General features: G+C 45.5%; 1 protein-coding gene across 1 annotated transcript in view; it reads left to right on the forward strand.

Annotated features, from left to right (window-relative positions):
* The window catches only part of erich3 (glutamate-rich 3), a 112,762-nt gene that overhangs the window by 25,909 nt on the left and 62,446 nt on the right, over window positions 1-24,407 (forward strand). The window contains exons 4-8 of the mRNA XM_087990304.1: window positions 2,822-2,893; window positions 3,701-3,814; window positions 5,536-5,664; window positions 17,844-18,026; window positions 19,927-20,124. Coding sequence (XP_087846430.1) covers window positions 2,822-2,893; window positions 3,701-3,814; window positions 5,536-5,664; window positions 17,844-18,026; window positions 19,927-20,124 — 696 coding nt within the window. The remainder of the gene's footprint in view (window positions 1-2,821; window positions 2,894-3,700; window positions 3,815-5,535; window positions 5,665-17,843; window positions 18,027-19,926; window positions 20,125-24,407) is intronic.

The raw sequence follows: 24,407 nt of genomic DNA on the forward strand, positions 1-24,407 counted from the left end.
TCAGTACTGAGGGAGTGCTGCACTGTTAGAAGGTTGACACTGAGGGAGTGCTGCACTATCGGAGGATCAGTGATGGAGTTTCAGATCTGAGACCATAACATACAGCTGCAGAATTAGGCCATTCGGCCCTTTGAGTCTGTTCCGCCATTCGATCAGGGCGGATATGTTTCTCAACCCCATTTTCCTGCCTTCTCCCCATAACCCTTGATCCCCTCACCAATGGAAAACCCATCAATCTCTGCCTTAAATACGTGCAATGACGTGGCCTCCACAGCTCTATGCAGTTACAGATTTCACAGGCTAACGTCCCTCTGAGGAAATTCCTTCTCATCTCCGTTCTAAAGGGCTGTCCCTTCACCTAATTTTGTGCCCTTGGTTCCTAATCTTTTCTACTAATGGAAACATCTCTCCATGATCACTCTATCGGTGCGTCACAGTATTCTGTAAGTCTCAATCTGATTCCCCACTCCCCCATCCATTAAGTACAGACCTAAACTCTTCAATCCTTCCTTAGATGATAAGTTCTTCAGCCCGGCATCATTCTAGTTACTCTTCTCTCGATTCCGTCCAATGCTGGCACACCAATTTACATGGATGACTTGGAGTTGGGGACCTAATGTAGTGTGTCACTGTTAACAGATAACATGAAGATGAGTGTGAGAGCAAAGTGTGCAGAGGACACTAAGTCTGCGGAGGGATATAGATAGTGAGTGGGCAAGGGTCTGACAGATGGAATGCAATATTGGTAAATGTGAGGTCATCCATTTTAGTCAGAATAACAGCAAAATTGGCTATATTTAAATGGTGAAAAATTGCAGCATGCTGCTGAGCAGAGGTTTTGCTACAACTGTATAAGGTGCTGGTGAGGCCACACCTGGGGTACTGTCTACAGTTTTGTTCTCCTTACTTGAGAAAGGATGTCCTGGCACTGGAGGGGGTGCAGGGGAGTTCACTGGGTTGATTCCAGAGTTGAGGGGGTTGGCTTATGAGGAGAGATTGAGTAGACTGGGACAATACTCATTTGAGTTTAGAGAATGAGGGGGGAATCTTATAGAAACATAAAAAAATGAAGGGAATAGATAAGATAGAAGCAGGGAGGTTGTTTTCACTGGGGGTGAAGCTGGAACTAGGGGGTATAACCTCAAAATAAGGGAGAGCAGATTTCGGACTAAATTGAGGAGGAACTACTACTCCCAGGGATTGTGAATCTGTGAAATTCCCCACCCAGCGAAACAGTTGAGGTTACCTCGTTGGATGGTTTTAAGGCAAAGATGTATTTTTGAACAGTAAAGGAATTAAGGGTTATGGTGAGCAGGCAGGTCAGTGGAGCTGAGTCCATGGAAAGATCGGCCATGACTTTATTGAATGGCGGAGTAGGCTCGACGGGCCGATGGCCTACTCCTCCTCCTCCTTCTTACCTTCTTACCCTTTCCAAGAGACGGGCCCAAAACTGTTGTCAATATCCCAAATATGGTTCACAGAGCCTTAGACAGCCTGAGAAGTGTGTCACTGCTCTTGTATTCTAGCCCTCTTGAAATGAATTTTAATATTGCATTTACCTTCCTAACCACCAACTGATCCTGCATGTTAACCTTAAGAGAACTCTGAACTCGGGCACGCCCCACCCAGACCCTTTGTGCTTCAGATTTATAAAATAGTATATTTTAGAAAATTGTCTCTGCCTCTATCCTTCCTACTAAAGTGTACAACCTCATACTTTCCCACATTGTATTCCATCTGCCATTTCTATGCCTTTTTTCCTATCCTGTCCATGTCCTCCTGCAGCCTCCATGCTTTCTCAACCCTACCTGTCCCTCCACCTTCCTTTGTGTCATCTTAGCAACAATGCCCTCAGTTCCTCAGAAATATGGAATCAGCAAAGGCATTCAGCCGTTGTTTCTGAGATGGCCACAAACAGCGGTTCCATTCTGTTTCACTGTCTGTTGCACTGCAGGTTATGGTTGGGGTCCTGTATGTGCCCGACCAAGTCTTTTTATTTAAATCTGCTGAGGATTTCTGCCTCTGCTACCCTTTTATAGAGTGGGTTTCTAATTCCCACTAAATTCTTGGTGCAAGCATTCCTCCTCAACTCCCCTGTCATCCTCTTCCCAATTGCTGTCATCCTCTGCCAATGGTTTCATGACCTTTCTGACAATGGGGACACCTTCCTATCCACTTTCTTTGACCCACTCATTGCTTTAAACTCCTCAGTTAATCCCCCCTCAGCCTCCTGTGTTCTACAGACAACAATCCCAGCTGTCCAATCCTTTCTCAGAATAAAAATTCTGTAATCCTGGCAGCATCCTCATTAATCTCCTCTTACCTCTCTCCAGTCTGATCATGTCTGTCATGTAAGGTAGGGGCCAGACTTATTCATAGGTATCGAGGCGTGGTCTGATCTGCAGCTTTAACATAACCTCCCTTATTCAGGGCTGCTGCCTTTTGGATGAGACATTAAGCACGCATTTCAAGTAAAAGATCTCGTGGCACAATTTCAGTGATCAGGGAGCTCATCACAAAGTCCCAGGCAATATTTGTCCTTCAACCAACATCACATCAAAAACAAATAGTTGAGTCAGTATTTCGTTGTCTGCTGAGTGTAATTTGACAGCTGCATTTCCCAAATTTCAGTGTCCAGACCTCAAGTTTCTTTGTTGTCTGCGAAGTACTATCCTGAAAGTGTGAAAAGTACTTAGATAAAGAGAAAAGTTCTATTCTTTTATAAATGCAATTTTTTTTTGCTGTTTAATGCCTTAGAGAACAGTGTGAAAAAATTCTTGCCTCGGTTCCTAATGAATTTTGTCTCCTCTGTTGTCCCCAGCGGCACCACCAACTTGAAATCAGGAAGAGGTTGGAGGATTTTGCCAGGAGAGAACGTGTCCAAAGGATAAAGGTTCCAATGTTTTTCTGTACTACTTTGTAGTTTGTCATGTTAGCTTTATGGTTGGTTAAGGGGAGTGTTCTATGTTTGAGAATGCTCTCTCAATCTATTTGATCTCCACCCCATCACCTTCCTACAGCTTCTCCCTTCAATTTTGCCATCAAGCCCCGGTCTGTGTTTCTCTCTTCCCTCTGGGTTCATACAAGTACTTCCTGGGATTGTGCAGAGTATCCTGTTTGTCCGCTGACCTTGTGCCCTCAGTTCCAGCAGCAGCTGAGCACCTAGAATCTGACCACACTGAAGTATAACGTTCCTGAACCAGCTCTCTGAAAATGTTTTCCAAATATTCAAACTTCTCTGTTCTTTCCCTGAAACCTTGTCCTCATTTGTCACTTGCCTATTTCCCCAAAATCTTTCTGATAGTTTGTTATTAAATCTGTTTATATTGCCCTTTCAAACGGCTAGTTCGAGATCACAACAATGGGCTTAGTGAAAACAATTCTCTTCATCTCTCCCTCTCTGTATCTTTCACCAATTGCCTTCAGTCTGTGTCCCTCTGGTCAATGTTTCTCCTGTTACTGGAAATGTTTTCTCCCGATTTTCTCTGTCTGAAATCCCTCATCGACAATACTGTTTTCAGTTTTCACCTTACTGTAAATTCCATTCCTTTGCCACTGAACCCATCCCTCTCCCTGTAACGTTCTGAGGCTAAATCTCAGGACTGTCACAGCCCAGAAGGGGACCTTACAATCCATCGCATTACACCAGCTCCCTGTTTGACCAATTCATATAGTGCCTTTTTTTTATATTCATTCACAGGATATGGGTGTCGCTGGCTGGGCCAGCATTTATTGCCCATCCCTAAGTGCCCAAAGGGTAACTAAGAGTCAACCATGTTGCTGTGGGTCTGGAGTCACATGTAGGCCAGACCAGGTAAGGATGGCAGATTTCCTTCCCTAAAATTTCCTTCTCTGAAGGACGTTAGTGAACTAGATGGATGTTTACAACAATTGACAGTGGTTATATGGTGATCATTAGATATGCTACTTATCCCAGATCTTAATGAATTCAAATTTTCCCATCTGCCATGGTGGAATTCAAATCATGCCCTAAAACAATATCCTGGGTTCTGGATTAATAGTCCACTGACATTACTGTTAGGCCACCACCTGCCCTTGCTGTCCAGACCAGCCCATTGCATCACATCCCATGCCCCTGCACATTCTTCCATTTCACTGATCAGTCTTATTCTCTTTTCACTGCATTGATTGAACCTGCTTCCACCAGATTCTCAGGTACTGCATTTGAAATCTTAACTACTCAGTGTCAAAATGTTTTTGCACATTGCTTAAGCATGTCTGACCAATTAATTAACCTGTTTACAAATTCAAGACCATATTTTCTCCTATATTAACCCCAAACCACAAAATCATGTCATCACCAAGTCCGCCCGTGGCCATCTTAGCGATGTTTCCCCTAACTTTGCTTTTGTATCTGCACGTCTGCTAAAATCTTCATGCATACCCAATAAGACAATCAGAAAAGGGAGCCATTCAGCCCATTCAGTTTGTCCTGCCATTCAATCATGGCTGATCTGTTTCTCAACCATTTTCCTGCCTTCTCCCTGTAACCTTTGATCCCCCTACCAATCAAGAACTTATCCATCACAAAAACAGAAATTGCTGGAAAAGCTCAGTAGGTCTGGCAGCATCTGTGGAGAGAAATCAGAGTTAATGTTTTGGGTCCAGTGACCTTTCCTCAGAACTTGACCTGAAACATTAATTCTGAGTTCTCTCCACAGATGTTGCCAGACCTGCCGAGCTTTTCCAGCGATTTCTGATTTACAGTATTTGCAGTTCTTTTGGTTCTTGACTATCCACCTCTTTTTTAAATACATTCAGTAAGTTGGCCTCCACAGCCCTCTGTAGCAATGAGTTCCACAGATTCACCATCTCCTTATTACAGTTCTAAAGGATCATCTCTTCACTCTGAGGCTGTGCCCTTGGGTCCTAGTCTCTCCAACTGGTGGAAACATCTTTTCCATGTCCACTCTGCCCAGGCCACCCAGCATTCTGAGAGTTTCAATCAGATCCCACCTCTTCTTTTGAAATTCCTTGTCTTTGTTACCTCTTGACCTAACGATTCCAGCGCAGTCCTGGCTTAGCTTCTGAATTCTGCCCTCCACAAAAATGTTCAGCCAATGCCCTTACACACAACTAAATCCAATTCACCAAATACCCTTCGTGGACACTGACCTACATTGGTTGAAAAATGTCTCAATTTTAGAAGTCTCATCCTTGTTTTTAAATCCCTCCATGACCTCCTTCCTCTCCCTCCCAGCTCCTCTGTCCATCTCCCTACTACTACCCTCCCTACACTGCCTGCCATTTTTCACCAACCCCCTGAAAGGCTAGGTTTCTGAACTGTAAAGACTGTAGAGATAAACCAAGGAGTACAGGTAAATGGGTGTTGAGGTAACTGATGAGCCATTATCCAGTTGAATAGTGGAATAGGCTAAGGGGCTGAATAGCTTGCTCCTGCTCATATTTCCCATGTTCCCACTTATCAAATTTCCTTTGCTAATTGTTTCTATGAAGCAATGTGGAAAGTTTTTAGCTATTAGAGTTCTAAATATAATTTGTTGTTGTTGAAAGGTTGAACGAGCCAGAAGGTTTGATGAAGATATCGTCCCGTTCCTCTCCCCTCATCCCCCAGTTTTTCCTCGCAATTGTCACTGGAATGTCTCGAGACCAGATGTGGAACACTCCGATTCCTCAGCATCTGTAAGTTTAATTGCACAGGGGAATTGATGGTTTAAAGGAAATGATTTGTTAATAGGACGCTTCAGTTCCTCCGAATATTGACTATAGCAGTGACACCTATGCACTGGGTCTGAAAGGGCAAACTCTGTGGCCTATCAGGATTGTCTCCAAAAGGACAGTACAGATCATTCTGCTATGAAGATGTGTCGAGACACGTTGATGAAGGTCGAGCAGTGGATGTGGTGTATATGTTTTTCAGTAAGGCATTTGATAAGGTTCTCCACAGTAAGTTAGGAGGTATGGGATACAGGGAAATTTGGCTGTCTGAATATGGAATTGGCTGGCCAAAAGAAGACAGCAAGTTGTGCTGGGTTGGTGATCAGTGGTGTCCCGCAGGGATCTGTTCTTGGCCCTCTGCTCTTTGTAGTTTTTATACATGACTTGGATGAAGAAGTGAAAGGGTGGTTAGTATAGTAAATTTGTGGTGGTGTTGTAGATTGTATTGAGGGCTGTTGCAGGCTACAACATGACTGACAGGATGCAGAGCTGGGCTGAGAAGTGGCAGATGGAGTCCAACCTGGATAAATGTGAAGTGATTCATTTTGGAAGGTCAAGTTTGAATGCTGAATATGGGGTTAAAGACAGGACTCTTGGCAGTGTGGAGGAACAGAGGGATCTTGGGGTCAATGTACGTAAATCCCTCAAAGTTGCCACCCAAGTTGATCAGGTTGTTAAGAAAGCATATGGTGTTTTGGCTTTCATTGATGGGGAGAATTGAATTTTAAAGCCGTGAGGTTTTGTTGCAGCTCTATAAAGCCCTGGTGAGACCACACTTGGAATATTATGTTCAGTTATAGAAAAGATGAGGGTGCAGAGGAGATTTCCCAGGATGTTGCCTGGACTAGAGGGTGTGTCTTATGAAGAGAGGTTGAGGGAGCTAGGGCTTTTCACATTGGAGAGAAGAAGGAAGAGAGGTGACTTGATAGAGGTGTACAAGGTAATGAGAGGCATCGATAGAGAAGATAGCCACAGAGTTTTTCCCAGGGCAGAAATGGTTATCATGAGGGGGCATAATTTTAAGATGATTGGAGGAAGTTTTAGGGGAGATGTCGGAGGTAGGTTCTTTCCACAGAGAGTGGTGGGTGCGTGGAATACACTGCCAGCGGTGGTGAGAGAGTCAGAGACATTAGGGACATTTAAGCGACTGCTAGACAAGCACATGGATGCTTGTGTATTGAGGGGTGTATCGGTTAGATTATCTTAGATTAAGATAAATGCTTGGCACAACGTCATGGGCCAAAGGGCCTGTACTGTACAGAACCGTTCTATATTTGACGAACACGGAGCATGGATCAGTGCTTGGGTCTATGATGTTGTGGCCATAACGTTGGTTTCACAGGGGCAGGAATAGCTGCTTGATGTTCCAGGGTTTAGAACGTTTAAAAAGAACAGGGAGGGTGGAAAAAGAGGACGGGGTGTAGCATTGCTATCAGAGTGTGCATCACAGCTACAGAAATGGAGGTTGTTGAGGAAGGTTTGACTACAGGTGGATAGAGTGGTCAGAAGGCATATAGTATGCTTGTCTTCATTGGGCAGGGTATTGAGTATAAGAGCTGGCAAGTCATGTTAAAATTGTACATTGGTTCGACGGCATTTAGAATACGGTGTACAGTTCTGGGTGCCACATTACCAAAAGGATGTGGATGCTTTGGAGAGAGTGCAGAGAAGGTTTACGAGGATGTTGCCTGGTATGGAAGGTGCTAGCTATGAAGAGAGGTTGAGTAGGTTAGGTTTGTTCAAAATCATGAAGGGTATAGACAGGATGGATAGAGACAAGCTTTTTCCCAGGGTGAAGGATTCAATAACGAGAGGTCACGCTTTCAAGGTGAGAGGTGGAAAGTTTAAGGGGGATACACGCGGCAAGTACTTCACACAGAGGGTGGTGGGCGTTTGGAACGGGTTGCCAGCAGAGGTGGTAGAGGCAGGCACGGTAGATTCATTTAAGATACATCTGGACAGATGCATGAGTAGGTGGGGAACAGAGGGACACAGATGCTTAGGAATTGGGTGACAGGTTGAGACAGTAGATATGGATCGGCTCAGGTTTGGAGGGCCGAAGGGTCTGTTCCTCAGCTGTAAATTTTCTTTGTCCACCTATGGGTGGACGTTAGGAACAGCCACCCCATTGGGGGTTTTCTACAGACCCCCTAATAGCATAGAGAGATTGAAGAACTCTCAGACTGGCAGATTTTGGAAAAATGAATGTAACTGGGTTGTTATGGGTGATTTCAACTTTCCCAATATTGACCTTAGTGCAGATGGTTTGGATGGAGCGTTTTTGTCAGGTGTGTTCAGGAGGGTTTCCTTACTCAGTATGGAGACAGGCCGACGAGGGGAGAGGCCATTTTGGATTTGGTGCTCGGCAATGAGCCAGGACAGGTGTCAGATCTCGCAGTGGGAGAGCACTTTGGTGACAGTGATCACAACTGCCTCACATTTACCATAGCCATGGAGAGGGAAAGGAGCAGTTACCAAGGGAAGATATTTAATTGGGGAAAAGGAAATTATGACGCTGTCAGACAAGAGTTGGGTAGTACAGACTGGGCAATTGTTCCACAGAAAGGGCACAGCAGACATGTGGAGACTATTTAAGGGGCAGTTGTTGTGAGTGATGCATGAATTTGTTCCTCTGAGACAGGTAAGAAGAGGTAAGATTAAGAAACCTTGGATGACGAGAACAGAGGAACTTCTCGTCAAAAGGAAGGCGGCAGCTTATGTAAGATGGAGGAAGCAAGGATCTAGCACAGCTTTAGAGGATTACAGGCTTGCTAGAAAGGAGCTCAGAAATGGACTGAGGAGAGCCAGGAGGGGACACGAAAAAGGCTTGGCAAGATGGATTAGAGAGAAACCAAAGGCATTTTACTCATAAGTGAGGAATAAGAGAATGATGAGGGAGAAGGTAGGGCCGGTCAGGGATAGCGTAGGAACTTGTGTGTGGAGTCTGAGCAGATAGGGGAAGCCCTAAATGAGTTTCTTGCTTCGGTTTTCACTGAGGAAAGAGAACTTGTTGTGAATGAGAACTTTGAGGAGCTGGGAAACAGGCTTGACCAGATCGAGATTGATGAAGTTGATGTGCTGGAAATTTTGGCAAACATTAAGATTGATAAGTCCCCGGGGCCAGACCTGATTTATCCCAGGCTCTTCCGGGAAGTGAGAAAGGAGGTTGCTAAGCCGCTGGCGAAGATCTTTGCCTCCTCACTCTCCACGGGAGTTGTACTGGAGGATTGGAGGGAGGCGAATGTTGTTCCTCTTTTCGAGAAGGGTAATAGGGAAATCCCTGGCAATTACAGACCAGTCAGTCTTACGTCTGTGGTCAGCAAGGTTTTGGAAAGAATTGAGGGATAGGATTTATGACTATTGGCAAAGCATACATGATTAAAGGCAGTCAGCATGGCTATGTGAGGGGCAGGTCATGCCTCACAAATTTATTGAGATCTTTGAGGAGGTGATGAGACAGGTTGATGAAGGTTGAGCAGTGGATGTGGTGTATATGGATTTCAGCAAGGCATTTGATAGGGTTCCCCATGGTAGGCTCATTCATAAAGTCAGGAGGCATTGGATACAGGGAGATTTGGCTGACTGGATTCAGAATTGGCTGGCTGACAGAAGGCAGAGAGTGGTTGTAGATGGAAAGTATTCTGCCTGGAGCTCAGTGTTGAGTGGGGTCCCACAGGGTTCTGTTCTTGGGCCTCTGCTCTCTGTAGTTTTTATAAATGACTTGGATGAGGAGGTTGAGGGGTGGGTTAGTAAATTTGCAGATGACACAAAGGTTGGAGGTGTCGTCGATCGTATAGAGGGCTGTCGCAGGCTGCAGTGTGACATAGACAGGATGCAAAGCTGGGCTGAGAAATGGCGGATGGAGTTCAACCTGGATAAATGCAAAGTGATGCATTTTGGAAGGTCAAACTCGAATGCTGAATATCGGATTAAAGACAGGATTCTTGACAGTGTGGAGGAACAGAGGGATCTGGGTGTGCAAGTGCATAGATCCCTCAAAGTTGCCACCCAAGTGGATAGGGTTGTTAAGAAAGCATATGGTGTTTTGGCTTTCATTAAAAGGAGGATCGAGTTTAAGAATTGCGAGGTTTTGCTGCAGCTCTGCAAGTCCCTGGTGAGACCACACTTGGAGTATTGTGTCCAGTTCTGGTCGCCCTACTATAGGAAAGGTGCAGAGGCTTTGGAGAGGGTGCAAAGAAGGTTTACCAGGATGCTGCCTGGACTGGAGAGCTTGCCTTATGAAGAAAGGTTGACTAAGCTCGGACTCCTCTCTCTGGAGAGGAGGAAGAGAGGAGACCTATCAAGGTATACAAAATAATGTGAGGAATGGACAGAGTAAATAGCCAGAGACTTTTCCTCAGGGCAGGATTGACTTGTAGGAGGGTTCATCGTTTTAAGATATGAGGAGGAAGGTATAGAGCGGACGTAGGAGGTAGGTTCTTTACGCAGAGAGTTGTGAATGCGTTGCCAGTGATGATGGTGGAAGCAGAGTCATTAGGGACATTTAAGCGACTGCTGGACATGCACATGGATAGCAGTGAGTTGAGGGATGCATAGGTTAAGTTATTATATTTTACATTAGGATTAATCCTCGGCACAGTATCGTGGGCCAAAGGGCCTGTTCTGTGCTGTACTGTTCTATGCTCTATAAGGGGCATTTCCTCAATGCAAATTTGCTATAATGCAATTGACAAATTGGGGGTGCTATTTGTAAAGTGCAAACGTTTAAAATGTGTGTTGGTTGTAACGTGATTACATCGCCAACACTTTTAAGCGCTGTTTCTAAAGCGTGATTTTTCTATAAACTGGATCGCACAAGATTTCAACCATCACGTCACAGAAGAACTGACAGTAGCTACAACAATGGCCTGACCTTGTTTTTAGGCCCAGTATCACTGTGGCAATGCAAGTCATGTTCAGGTCTGAAGCAGGACGATACTAATTGGGCTTCAGCATCAGTGGCAAGATCCTTCCCTGATGGTTTATCTTTGAGCTGATACAGAGGGACCGTATTGTTGAAGAGGAGAGTGTGAAACGGACTGATAAGCTAGAGGAGATACTTGTTATGAAGGAAGATGTGTTGGACATTTTGAATAACTTGAGGATAGACAAGTCCCCCAGGCCTGACGGGATATATCCTTAGATTATGTGGGAAGCAAGAGAGGAAATTGCAGAGCCGTTGGCAATGATCTTTTCATCTTCACTGTCAACGGGGGTGGTACCAGGGGACTGGAGAGTGACGAATGTTGTGCCCCTGTTCAAAAAAGGGAATAGGGATAACCCTGGGAATTACAGGCCAGTTAGTCTTTCTTCGGTGGTAGGCAAAGTAATGGAAAGGGTACTGAGGGATAGGATTTATGAGTATCTGGAAAGACACTGCTTGATTAGGGACAGCCAGCACGGATTTGTGAAGGGTAGGTCTTGCCTTACAAGTCTGATTGAATTCTTTGAGGAGGTGACCAAGCATGTGGATGAGGGTAGAGCAGTGGATGTAGTAAACATGGATTTTAGTAAGGCATTTGATAAGGTTCCCCATGGTAGGCTTATGCGGAAAGTCAGGAGGCATGGGATAGAGGGAAATTTGGCCAGTTGGATAGAAAACTGGCTAACCGGTCGAAGTCAGAGAGTGGTGGTAGATGGTAAATATTCAGCCTGGAGCCCAGTTTCAAGTGGAGTTCCGCAGGGATCAGTTCTGGGTCCTCTGCTGTTTGTAATTTTTATTAATGACTTGGAAGATGGAGTCGAAGGGTGGATCAGTAAATTTGCAGACGATACGAAGATTGGTGGAGTTGTGGATAGTGAGGAGGGCTGTTGTCGGCTGCAAAGGGACTTAGATATGATGCAGAGCTGGGCTGAGTGGCAGATGGAGTTCAACCCTGCCAAGTGTGAGGTTGTCCATTTTGGAAGGACAAATAAGAATGTGGAATACAGGGTTAATGGTAGGGTTCTTAGTAAGGTGGAGGAGCAGAGGGATCTTGGGGTCTATGTTCATAGATCTTTGAAAGTTGCCACTCAGGTGGATAGAGCTTGTAAGAAGGCCTATGGTGTATTAGCGTTCATTAGCAGAGGGGTTGAATTCAAGAGTTCGGAAGTGATGTTGCAGCTGTACAGGACTTTGGTTAGGCCACATTTGGAGTACTGTGTGCAGTTCTGGTCGCCTCACTTTAGGAAAGATGTGGAAGCTTTGGAGAGGGTGCAGAGAAGATTTACCAGGATGTTGCCTGGAATGGAGAATAGGTTGTACGAGGATAGGTTGAGAGTGCTAGGCCTTTTCTCATTGGAACGGTGAAGGATGAGGGGTGACTTGATAGAGGTTTATAAGATGATCAGGGGAATAGATAGAGTAGACAGTCAAAAACTTTTTCCCCGGGTGCAACAGAGTGTTACAAGGGGACATAAATTTAAGGTGAAGGGTGGAAGGTATAGGGGAGATGTCAGGGGTGGGTTCTTTACCCAGAGAGTGGTGGGGGCATGGAATGCGCTGCCTGTGGGAGTGGTAGAGTCAGAATCATTGGTGACCTTTAAGCGGCAATTGGATAGGTACATGGATGGGTGCTTAAGCTAGGACAAATGTTCGGCACAACATCGTGGGCCAAAGGGCCTGTTCTGTGCTGTATTGTTCTATGTTCTATGTCTCGGCTTGGACTGTAAGAAACCAGTGGATCCTTCAGTTTTGGTATGGTCTGTCGGGTGTGAATACTTGAAAAGTGTTGCTCTGCAGGAATTCTGGTGCAGGAATTGAACCCTCAGTGTTGCTGCTGCTTTGTATCACAAGCAAACTATCCAGCCAGCTGAGCTAACCAACTGCCAAGTATGATAGCAGGGCACTGGGAACCATTCTGATAATCAAACACCATCAACACGGTTTTGTGAAAGAGAAATTATGTTTAATCAATTTATTGGAGTTACATGCACTGTGGATAAATTGGAACTGGTGGATGTACTGCACTGAAATTAACAGGCATTTGAGAGTGTTAATGCTGAAAGATAAGCTCATACAATATAGAACATTACAGCGCAGTACAGGCCCTTCGGCCATCGATGCTGCACCGACCAGTGAAATGAATCTGAAGTCCATCTAGCCTACACTATTCCATTATCATTTGTGTATTTATCCAATGACCATTTAAATGCCCTTAAAGTTGGCGAGTCTACTGTTACAGGCAAAACATCCAATACTACTCTCTGAGTAAAGAAACTATCTCTGACATCTGTCCTATACCGACCATCCCTCAGTTTAAAGCTATGTCCCCTCGTGCTAGCCATCGCCATCCGAGGAAAAAGGCTCTCACTGTCCACCCTATCTAACCCTCTGATTATCTTTATGTCTCTATTAAGTCACCTCTCAACCTTCTTCTCTCTAACGAAAACAGCCTCAAGTCCCTCAGACTTTCCTCATAAGACCTTCCCTCCAGACCAGGCAACATCCTGGTAAATCTCCTCTGAACCCTTTCCAAAGCTTCCACATCCTTCCTATAATGCGGTGACCAGAACTGTACACAATACTCCAAGTGCGGCCGCACCAGAGTTTTGTACAGCTGCAGCATGATCTTATGGCTCCAGAACTCAGTCCCTCTATCAATAAAAGCTAAAATAATGTATGCTTTCTTAACAACCCTGTCAACCTGGATGGCAGCTTTCAGAGATCTATATACCTGGACACCATCTGCTCATCTACACTACCAAGAATCTTACCATTACCTCAGTACTCTGCATTCCTGTTGTTTCTTCCAAAGTGAACTACCTCAAACTTTTCCACATTAAACTCCATTTGTCACCTCTCAGCCCAGCTCTGCAGCTTACCTATGTCCCTCTGTAACCCTACAACATCCTTCAGCACTGTCCACAACTCTACTGACCTTAGTGTGATCTGCAAATTTACTAACCCATCCTTCTACGCCAGGTCGTTTATAACAATGACAAACAGCAGTGACCCCCAAAACAGGTCCTTGCTGTACCCCACTGGTAACTGAACTCCAGGATGATCATTTCCCATCAACCACCACCCTCTGTCGTCTTTCAGCTAGCCAATTTTTAATCCAAACTGCTAAGTCCCCCTCAATCCCTTGTCTCTGTATTTTGTGCAATAGCCTACCATGGGGAACCTTATCAAATGCCTTACTGAAATCCATATACACCACATCAATTGTTTTACCCTCATCCACCTGTTTGGTCACCTTCTCAAAGAACTCAATAAGGTTTGTGAGGCACCACCTACCCTTCACATAACTGTGTTGACTATCCCTCATCAACTTATTCCTCTCTCGATGATTAGAAATCCTATCTCTTATAACCTTTTCCAACACTTTACCCACAACCGAAGTAAGGCTCACTGGTCTGTAATTACCAGGGTTGTCTCTACTCCCCTCCTTGAACAAGGGAACCACATTTGCTATCCTCCAGTCTTCTGGCACTATTCCTGTAGACAATGATGACATAAAGATCCAAGCCAAAGGCTCAGCAATCTCCTTCCCGGCTTCCCAGAGAATCCGAGGATAAATCCCATCTGGCCCAGAGAGCTCATCTATTTTTCCACTTTCCAGAATTGCTAACCTCTCCTCCTGGTGAACCTTAGTCCCATCTGCTCTAGTAGCCTGTATCTCCGTATTCTCCTCGACAACATTGTCTTTTTCACGTGTGAATGCTGATGAAAAGTATTCATTTAGCGCTTCTCCTATCTCCTCTGACTCTGCACTCAAGTTCCTAATACTATCCTTGATTACCCCGAAACATACTCTCGTCATTCTTTTATTCCTGATATACCTATAGAAACCCGCAGGGTTTTCCTTGATCCTATTCGTCAATGACTTCTCATGACCCCTCCTGGCTCCTCTTAGCTCTCTCTTTAGGTCTTTCCTGGTCGGAACTGAGCCATCACATCCTGACATAAGCCTCCTCCTTCCTCTTGACAAAAGATTCAACTTCCTTAGTAAACCACAGCTCCCTTGCTCGACAGCTTCCTCCCTGCCTGACAGGTACATATCAAGGACACGCAGTAGCTGTTCCTTGAATATGCTCCACATTTCAATTGTGCCCATTCCCTGTAGTTTCCTTCCCCATCCTATGCATCCTAAATCCTATCTAGTTGCATTGAAATTGCCTTTCCCCCAGCTATAAGTCTGGCCCTACATTATATACCTATCCCTTTCCATCACTAAAATAAACATAACCGACTTGTGGTCACTATCACCAAAATGAGCACCTACGTCCAAATCTAACACCTGGCCTGGTTCATTACCCAGTGCCAAATCCAATGTGGCCTCGCCCCTTGTTGACCTGTCTACATGCTGTGTCAGGAAACCCTCTTGCACACATTGGTCAAAAACTGATCCATCTAAAGCATTCAAACTACAGTATTCCCCATCAATATTTGGAAAGTTGAAGTCCCCCATAACAACTACCTTGTCACTTTCACTCCTATTGGAAATCATCTTTGCTATCCTTTCCTCGACATCCCTGGAACTATTCAGAGGCCTATAGAAAACTCCCAGCAGGGTGACCTCTCCTTTCCTGTTTCTAACCTCAGCCCATACTACCTCAGTAGACGAGTCCTCAAATATCCTATCTGCCACTGTAATACATTGACTAATAATGCCACCCCTCCCCCTCTTTTACCATCTTCTCTGTTCTTACTGAAACATCTAAACCCCAGAACCTGCAACAACCATTCCTGTCCCTGCTTTATTCATGTCTCTGAAATGGCCACAACATTAAAGTCCCAGGTACCACCCCATGCTGCACATTCACCCACCTTATTCCGGATGCTCCTGGCGTTGAAGTAGACACACTTCAAACCACCTTTCTGCTTGCTGGTGCACTCTTGCGACCTTGAAACCTTATTTCTTGAACCTTGAAGCCTCACTACTCTCAACCTCCTGTATAGTTGAATTATAATTTAGGTTCCCATCCCACTGCTGAATTAGTTTGAATCCTTCCAAAGAACATTAGCAAATTTTCCCCCAGGATATTGGTACCCCTCTGGTTCAGGTGAAGACCATCCTGTTTTTAGAGGTCCCACCTACCCCAGAAACAGCCCAAATTATGCAGGAATCCAAAACCCACCCTCCTACATCATCCCTGTAGCCACGTGTTCAACTCCTATCTCTCCCTATTCCTCGCTTCACTAGCACGTGGCACGGGCAACAAACCAGGGATAACAACTCTGTTTGTCCTGCTCCGAGCTTCCACCCAACTCCCTGAATTTCTGCCTTTAATCCCCATCTCTCTTCCTACCTATGTCGTTGGTGCCTGTGTGGACCACGACTTGTGTCTCCTCCCCCTCCCCCTTAAGGATCCTGAAAATACAATCAGAGACATCACAAACCCTGGCACCTGAGAGACAACCCACAATCGTGAGTCTGTCTCATTCCCACAGAACCTCCTATCTGTCTCCCTAACAATAGAGACTCCAGTATCTAATGCTCTGCTCCTCTTCCCCCTTCCCTTCTGAACAAAAGGGACAGACTCTGCCAGAGACCTGCAGTCTATGGCTTACCCCTGGTAAGTTGGACAGTATCCAAAACGGTGTACTTGTTATTGAGGGGAACGGCCACAGGGGATCCCTGCACTGCCTGTCTGTTCCCTTTCTGTACCCTAACAGTAACCCATCTACCTTCCTTTAGCTGAGGTGTGACTACCTCCCTGTAACTCCTCTCAATAACCCCCCCATACCCCCTCTGCCTCCCGAATGATCTGAAGTTGATCCAGCTCCAGCTCCAGCTCCCTAACGGGGTTCTCAAGGAGCTGGAGTTGGGTGTACTTCCCACAGATGCAGTCAGCAGGAACCCTGTGGTGACCCTTACCTCCCACATCCTGCAGGAGGAACATGCAACTGGCCTAACCTCCATTCCCACTGTTCTAAAGTCCCAACGAGCCTGCTGAAAAACTAAAAAAAGGAAATAAGTCACCTTATCAATCCGGTGTACAGAATCTTTGTATTTGAAGGAGGAGGACGGGTGGGAGACACAATCCGAGGAGTGTTTGGGTAAATCAGCCGCCTAAATATAAAGCCTCACTTACCCAGCAGTCCCTTGTCTGCTCATGCTCAGTGTGTGTTTGCCTATATACCAGGTAAGTCTTTATATTATTCTAAATTTATCTTCCCATCAGGCCTCTGGTCCTGGCTGTCGCTTCCCCCATTCCAACTGCCGCCCGGAAAAAAAAAAATTTGAAAGGACGGTGATGATGTAGACAGTAGCGTGTTGGCAGTTAGGAGTGGGTGTGCCGCTGGTATCAGCTTTTCACAATTTGTATAAATGATTTGGATGAAGGAACCAAAGGTATGGCGAGTGATTTAATGATGAACAAAAATACTCAGCGAAGTAAGTTGTGATGAGGACATAAAGCTACAACAGGATATAGATTGGTTGTGAGAGTGGAAAAAAAAATGGCATAGGGAATATCCTGCCTGCAAATGTGAAATTGTCCATTTTAGCAGGAAAACCGTGAAAAGCTGAGTATCTGTGTGAGGCACTGAGGTATTAGATCTTTGAGAGACAGAAGGAACTCTGTGTCCTTGTGCATGAATCATTAAAAAAAACTAGAATATGGATTGAGCAATTAGGGAAGCTAACAGTGTTCTCATTTGTGTTCGTTGAATTGAATATAAAATAAAGCAGTTATTCTTCAGTTATACAGAGCACTGATGAGACCACATCTGGAGTATTGTGTACAGTATTTACCATCACGTCTCTGCACAGGGGTATTAAAGATCAAGGACCTGGACACACACAGTAGCCAATGCAAACTCGATACAACTTTTCAGTCTGCGATGGACAGGTTTTTGCTGCTAATGGTTTGCAGGTGGGCAGACAAACTTAAGATTCCGATCAGCCATGATCTCATCAAACGGTGACAGCAGGAGCTAAAGGGTCTGAATGGCTTCCCTTGTTCCAATGACTAGGGCTTTGGAGCATTGCTAGCTGCTGTTGGTATTTCACAGGGATACCCATTGGTCTTTAATGTTATTCAAAAGATCATCTCTTGAAAGTTAATTCAGCCATTGAGGGTACTCAAACTGCTGGACCAAGGTATGGGAGGAGATGAAAGGGTTGGCCAAGGTGATCATTTCAGATGAAGGGCTGCCCTCTCAGTTGTGTTTCAGGACCATGCTGATTGGCTGTGATTTACTGTTTGGATTGTAGCCTTCATCACCACGGCCCAGCACAGCTCCAGGGAAACTACAGCGTCCGGTCAGGCTCCTCCCCCTTCAAACAAATGGTGCAGCAGCAGCCACAGCAATCACAACACAGTCCTCTCCGTACCTCCGGCACAAGGAGCAGCACCTGGACGTGACCGAGGACATCAACTCCAAGCATCTCCGTGCGGTATTTATGCTGATTTATAATATTTTACAAAGAGCTACTTTAGGGAACACAGAAGCACACTGAGAGTTTACCCAGCATCCAGTTAATATCCATGACCACACTGTGCCTCAGACAGTCACCATCCTGTCCCCCAATCAGAAGGCCAAGTCTATCCACCAATTTCATAAACAGGACAACAGAATCCAGGCCAAAACTCCCAGAATGCTACTGATTGAGTGTTGTGCTGTTGGAAACTTAGAAGAATACAGCGCAGTACAGGCCCTTCGGCCCTCGATGTTGCGCCGATCCAAGCCCACCTAACCATAGAACATAGAAGAATACAGCGCAGTACAGGCCCTGTGCTGAGGGAGCGCCGCACTGTCCGAGGGTCAATACTGAGGGAGCGTCACATTGTTGGAGAGTTAGTGCTGAGGGAGGGCCACATTGTGGGAGGGTCAGTGCTGAGGAAGTGCCGCGTTGTGGAAGGGTCAGTGCTGAGGGAGTGCCGCGTTGTGGGAGGGTCAGTGCTGAGGGAGTGCCGCGTTGTGGGAGGGTCAGTGCTGAGGGAGTGCCGCGTTGTGGGAGGGTCAGTGCTGAGGGGGTGCCGCATTGTGGGAGGGTCAGTGCTGAGGGAGTGCCGCGTTGTGGGAGGGTCAGTGCTGAGGGAGTGCCGCGTTGTGGGAGGGTCAGTGCTGAGGGGGTGCCGCGTTGTGGGAGGTCAGTGTTGAGGGAGTGCCGCGTTGTGGGAGGGTCAGTGCTGAGGGAGTGCTGCATTGTGGGAGGGTCAATGCTGAGGGAGTGCCGCGTTGTGGGAGGGTCAGTGTTGAGGGAGTGCCGCATTGTGGGAGGGTCAGTGCTGAGGGAGTGCTGCGTTGTGGGAGGGTCAGTGCTGAGGGAGTGCCGCGTTGTGGGAGGGTCAGTGCTGAGGGAGTGCCGCGTTGTGGGAGGGTCAGTGCTGAGGGAGTGCCGCGTTGTGGGAGGGTCAGTGCTGAGGGAGTGCTGCGTTGTGGGAGAGTCAGTGCTGAGGGAGTGCTGCACTGTCAGAGGGTCAGTACAGAGGGAGTGCTGCATCTTTGGACAGTCAGTGCTGAGGGAACACTAAACAAAATTAGTTGCTGTAATTCTTATATTACAACAATGACTACAGTTTAAACTATTTACTTCACTTTCAAAATAATTTAAAGCTAAGTTGCTATGGAAGTACTAGACTTTCTTTAACCTCTGCTCTAAGGAGAGTAATGCCAGCTTCTCCAGTCTCTTCAAAGATGTGCCGGTCAGGTGAATTGGCCATGCTAAATTGCCCATTGTGTTAGGTGCATTATAGGGTAGAAGAATGGCTCTGGGTGGGTTCCTCTTTGGAGGGTTGGTGTGGCCTCATTGGGCCAAATGTTTCCACACTGTAGGGAATCTAATCTAATCCTTGTTCACTGCTCCCATTCCAGTAAATCTCCTCCACACCCATGCTAAATCCCTGATAATCCTTCCTAAAGAGCGGAACCCAGGATTGGACATCATAGTGTCGTTGGAAGTGCTTGAGTGATTATTAATGGTTTGACACAATTTCCTTGCTGATGTATTATCTAGCCGTATTGATACTACATACTCTTTAACAGGCTCATTAATTTTTATGCCATTAGTGTCTCAGTTTCTGGACCATTTTAAAACTGTGACATTTGCTTTAAGTTGCTCATTCATTACTCTCCCTTAATGTAACAATTAACATTCCTCCATGTTAAACCGAATCTGTCAATATCCCTGACAGTTGACATCCTCCTAAATTTTATTCCTACCCTCTACATGGTTTGCTATGTTTCTGAGTTTATTGGATTAACATTGAGTAAAAACAGTTGGAAGATGTTCTGAATGAAGGGGAGCTGTTTTCCTGGCTGTGATTTGCTGCGTGGTTTTCTTTTTCTGGTAGCTGGACCGAGACTCTATCAGGAATTGGCACACCTTGGATTTTCCCTCTGGGATGTCTCCCTACCGTCTCCCAGTGATCAATAACTATGTAACCCCCGTCCCACCAGCAGCCCGCAAACGAGAGAAGAATGGATGCTTGAGGGGAAGGAGACTGCGGCCGACCACTGCTCCCAACGGCCCAGCCCACCTGCCAGCAAAGGTAAGGAGAAGGGCACTCTGTGTGCAGGACGCCCTGCAGAGGACCACGCCATTTGACCTCATGGCTCCTTATGGTGCTTCATCCACCTCATCACCATGTTCTGTGTCTTTCTCTATCCCACACACCATTAAATGTACTGAAACTATATCAATGAACTGATATTATTCACCTGGCCCATTCCCTTTAGGAGGGCGTTCCATGTTGTCCCCACTCTCCTTGCGTTGAGCTTCCTCCAGAACTCCTCACTGGATTTATGAGTAATTATTTTATATTTTTGGTCTTCTGATTTCCCCACAAGTGAAGTTGGGGCTGTCCCCCTTCCATATTCCCCTCCAACAGTAAAAGTACTGACGGATCACAACAGTTTTCAAGCCTCAAAATAGGGCCACAACAGGGGAAACATTTTGGAAGTACTGCTATCCAGGTTAGTTGGATTGGCCTCATTAAATTGCCTGTAGTATCCAGAAATGTGTAGGTTAGTTGGATCAGCCATGAGCAATGCAGGGTATCAGGATTAGGGTCGGGGGTTGTGTCTGGGTGGGATGTGCTTCGGAGGGTTGGTGTGGACTCAATAGGCCGAATGGCCTGCTTCCACACTATAGGGCTCTCTGATTCTATCCATGATATGGGGTTGCTGGTGTTGGACTGGGGTGGGCAAAATCAGAAGTCATGCGACACCAGATTATAGTCCATCAGGTTTAGAATCATAGCGATGTACAGTACAGAAACAGACCATTCGGTCCAACTCATCTATCCTGACCAGATATCCTAACCCAATCTAGTCTCATTTGCTAGCATTTAACCCATATCCCTCTAAACCCTTCCTACTCATATACCCATCCAAATGCCTCTTAAATGTTGCAATTGTACCAGCTACCACCACATCCTCTGGCAGCTCGTTCCATACACGTACCATCCTCTGCGTGAAAAGGTTTCCCCTTAGGTCTCTTTTATATCTTTCCCCTCTCACCCTAAACCTATGCCCTCTAGTTCTGGACTCCCCCATCCCAGGGAAAAGACTTTGTCTATTTATCCTATTAATGCCCCTCACTATTTTATAAATCTCTGTAAGGTCACCCCTCAGCCTCCGACACTCCAGCCCCAGCCTATTCAGCCTCTCCCTATAGCTCAAACCCTCCAACCCTGGCAACATCCTTGTAAATCTTTTCTGAACCCTTTCAAGTGGGAGACCAGAACTGCATGCAGTATTCCAATTTATTTGAAATCACAAGCTTTCGGAGCTCTTCATTAGGTGAAGTGACCTTTGATGTCATGTGATTAATGATTCTATCCCTCCTCCGTGTCAATGCCCTTCATACTTGTTCAGTATTATCCTCAAAACTCATTTTCCACATCTGAGAATTACTCATGTTCAACTGGGCAAAAATATAGGAGCAGAATTTGGCCACTGACCCCATCCAATCTACTCCACCATACCATCGTGAGTGATACGTTTCTCAACCCCATTCTCCTGCCTTCTCCCCATATCCCTTGATCCCTTTGATATTCAAAAACCTATCTATCTCTGTCTTAAAGACACAAAGACTTCTCCTCCACGGCCCTCTGTGGCAGTGAGCTTCACAGATTAAGCACCCTCTTGTTGAAGAAATTCATAGGATCCCTACAATGCAGAAAGCGGCCATTTGGCCCATCGAGCCTGCACCAATCTTTTACACAGAGGGTGGTTCGTGTGTGGAATGAACTTCCTGAGGAAGTGGTGGATGTGGGTACAATTACAACATACAAAAGACATTTGGATAAGTACATGGATAGGAAAGATTTGGAAGGATATAAGCAGGTGGGGAACAGGAAGGTGGGGCTAGTTTAATTTGGCATTATGTTCAACGTTGGACCGAAGGGTCTGTTTCGGTGCTGTATGACTCTAAGACTAATTGGGTCTGTGGGCCAAGGAGTGGCAGATGGAGTTTAATTTAGATAAATGTGAAATGTTGCATTTTGATGAGACAGACCAGGGCAGGACTTGCACAGTAAACAGTAGGGCCGTGAGTGTGTCAAGCAGAGACCTTGGGGTTTGGGTACATAGCTCCTTGAAAGTGGCATCACAGGTAGACAGGATGGTGAAGAAGGCATCTAGTACACGTGCCTTCCTTGTTCTCAGACCATTGACGAAAGGAGTTGGGATATCATGTTGCAGCTATGCAGGATGGTAGTGAGGCTGCTTTTGGAATACCCTGTACAGTTCCAGTCACCCTGCTATAGGAAGGATATTATTAAATTGGAGAGGGTGCAGAAAAAATTTCTAAGGATATTTCTGGGATTAGAGGATTTGAATTATAAGGAGTGACTGAATAGGCCAGGTCTTTTTCATTGGCATGTAGGAGGTTGTGGAGTTATAAAATCATGAGGGGCATAGACAAGATGAAGAGCAAAGATCTTTTTCCGAGAGTAGGGGAGTTCAAAACTAGGCATATTTTTAAGGAGAGAGGAGAAATATTTAAATAGGACATGAGGGGCTGCTTTTCCTAAGGAGAGTGGTTTGTCTGTGGAATGAACTTCCACAGGAAGTGTTGGATGCAGGTACATTTACAACATTTCAAAGACATTTGAACAGATACGTGAACAGGAATGGTTTAGAGGGAATTGGGCCAAACACAAGCCAATGGAACTAGTTTATTCTGGGAAACTTGGTCGGCGTGGATGGGTTGGACTGAAGGATCTGTTTCCATTCGGTATGACTCCATCATCTAAAGGCCTCTTGCATGTCTCAATTGAATCTGTCTCCATTACATTCCTAGACCGAGCATTCCAAACCACTTACTGTGTGAAAATGGTTTTCCTTGTATCACTGTTTCTTTTGCCAGAAACTGTTAAATCAGCATCATCTTGTTCTCGATCCTTTCACCCTGGACCCCTCACAACTTTGAACACTCCCTTCTCAACCCCTCCAGGGAGTAAACCCAACTTTGCCACTTGGTCTGCATGCTGAAGTTATTCCTTGGTCCATCCTTATAAATCTTTTCTGCTCTCTTTCAAATGTCTTCACATCCTTCAGTTCTGTGCATAGAACTGAACACAATACTCAGTTGAGGCCGAACTATGGTTTTATACAAGTTTATATACCTCCTCATTCTTGTGCTCTGTGCCCCTGTTAATAATGGACGCTGGAAGCTTTATTAACAGTCTTCTCATACCACCCTGTCACTGTTAATGATGTGTATACATAGCAATAGGTACTAGAAAAACTGAATGGCCTGAAGGTGGATAAATTACTTGAATCAGGTGGACTACACCCCAGAGTTCTAAGGGAGATAGCTGAAGAGATAGTGGTGGCGTTAGTGGTGATCTCTCAGGAATCACTAGAATCAGGGAGAGTCCTAGAGGACTTGAAAAATCACAAAGGGAATCAAAAAGGGAGTAAGGCAAAAGATGGGAAATGTGGGTAAGATCCTGGAATCTATTGAGAAGGAAAGGATTTCTGAGTACTTGGAAGTGTCTGGTGAAATAGGACAAAGTCAGCATGGTTTCATCAAGGGGAGGTCATACCTGACAATCTTTGAGGATGCAAAGAGCAGGTGAGACCAAGGAGAACCAATGAATATTATCTACCTGGACTTCCAGAAGGCCTTTGACAAGAGGCTACTGAGTAGGATAAGGGCCCATGGTGTCAGAGGCAAGGTGCTAGCATGGATCGAAGCTTGGCTGTCTGGCAGAAAGCAGAGAGTGGGGATAAAAGGGTCCTTCTTAGGATGGCAGCCAGTGACAAGTGGTGTTCCACAAGGGTCAGTGTTGGGACCACAACTTTTCACTTTATACATTAATGATCTGGATGAAGGAACTGGGTAAGTTTGCAGATGATACAAAGATAAGTAGAGGAATAGGTAGCATAGAGGAGGCGAGGAGACTGCAGAAGGATTTGGACAGGTTAGGAGAGTGAGCAAGGAAGTGGTGGATAGAGTACAGCATGGGAAAGTGTGAGGTCATGCACTTTGGCCGGAAGAATAGAGGCACAGACTATTTTCTAAATGGGGAGAAAATTCAGAAGTCTAAAGTGCAAAAAGATTTGGGAGTTCTAGCCCAGGATTCTCTCAATGTAAACTGGCAGGTTGAGTCAGTAGTTAGGAAGGCAAAGGCAATGATGGCATTTATTTTGAAAAGACTTGAATATAAAGCAGGCGTGTACTTCTGAGGCTCTGTAAGGCTTTGGTCAGACCACATTTGGAGTATTATGTGTAGTTTTGGGCCCCATATCTCAGAAAGGATCTCAGGCTGGCCCTGAGCATGTTCAGAGAAAGTTCACGAGAATGGTCCCAGGAATGAAAAGC

The sequence above is a fragment of the Chiloscyllium plagiosum genome, unplaced genomic scaffold, assembly GCF_037043375.1.
Source record: "Chiloscyllium plagiosum isolate Xiang-an unplaced genomic scaffold, Cpla_swu_hap1 HiC_scaffold_9, whole genome shotgun sequence".
NCBI lineage: Eukaryota > Metazoa > Chordata > Chondrichthyes > Orectolobiformes > Hemiscylliidae > Chiloscyllium > Chiloscyllium plagiosum.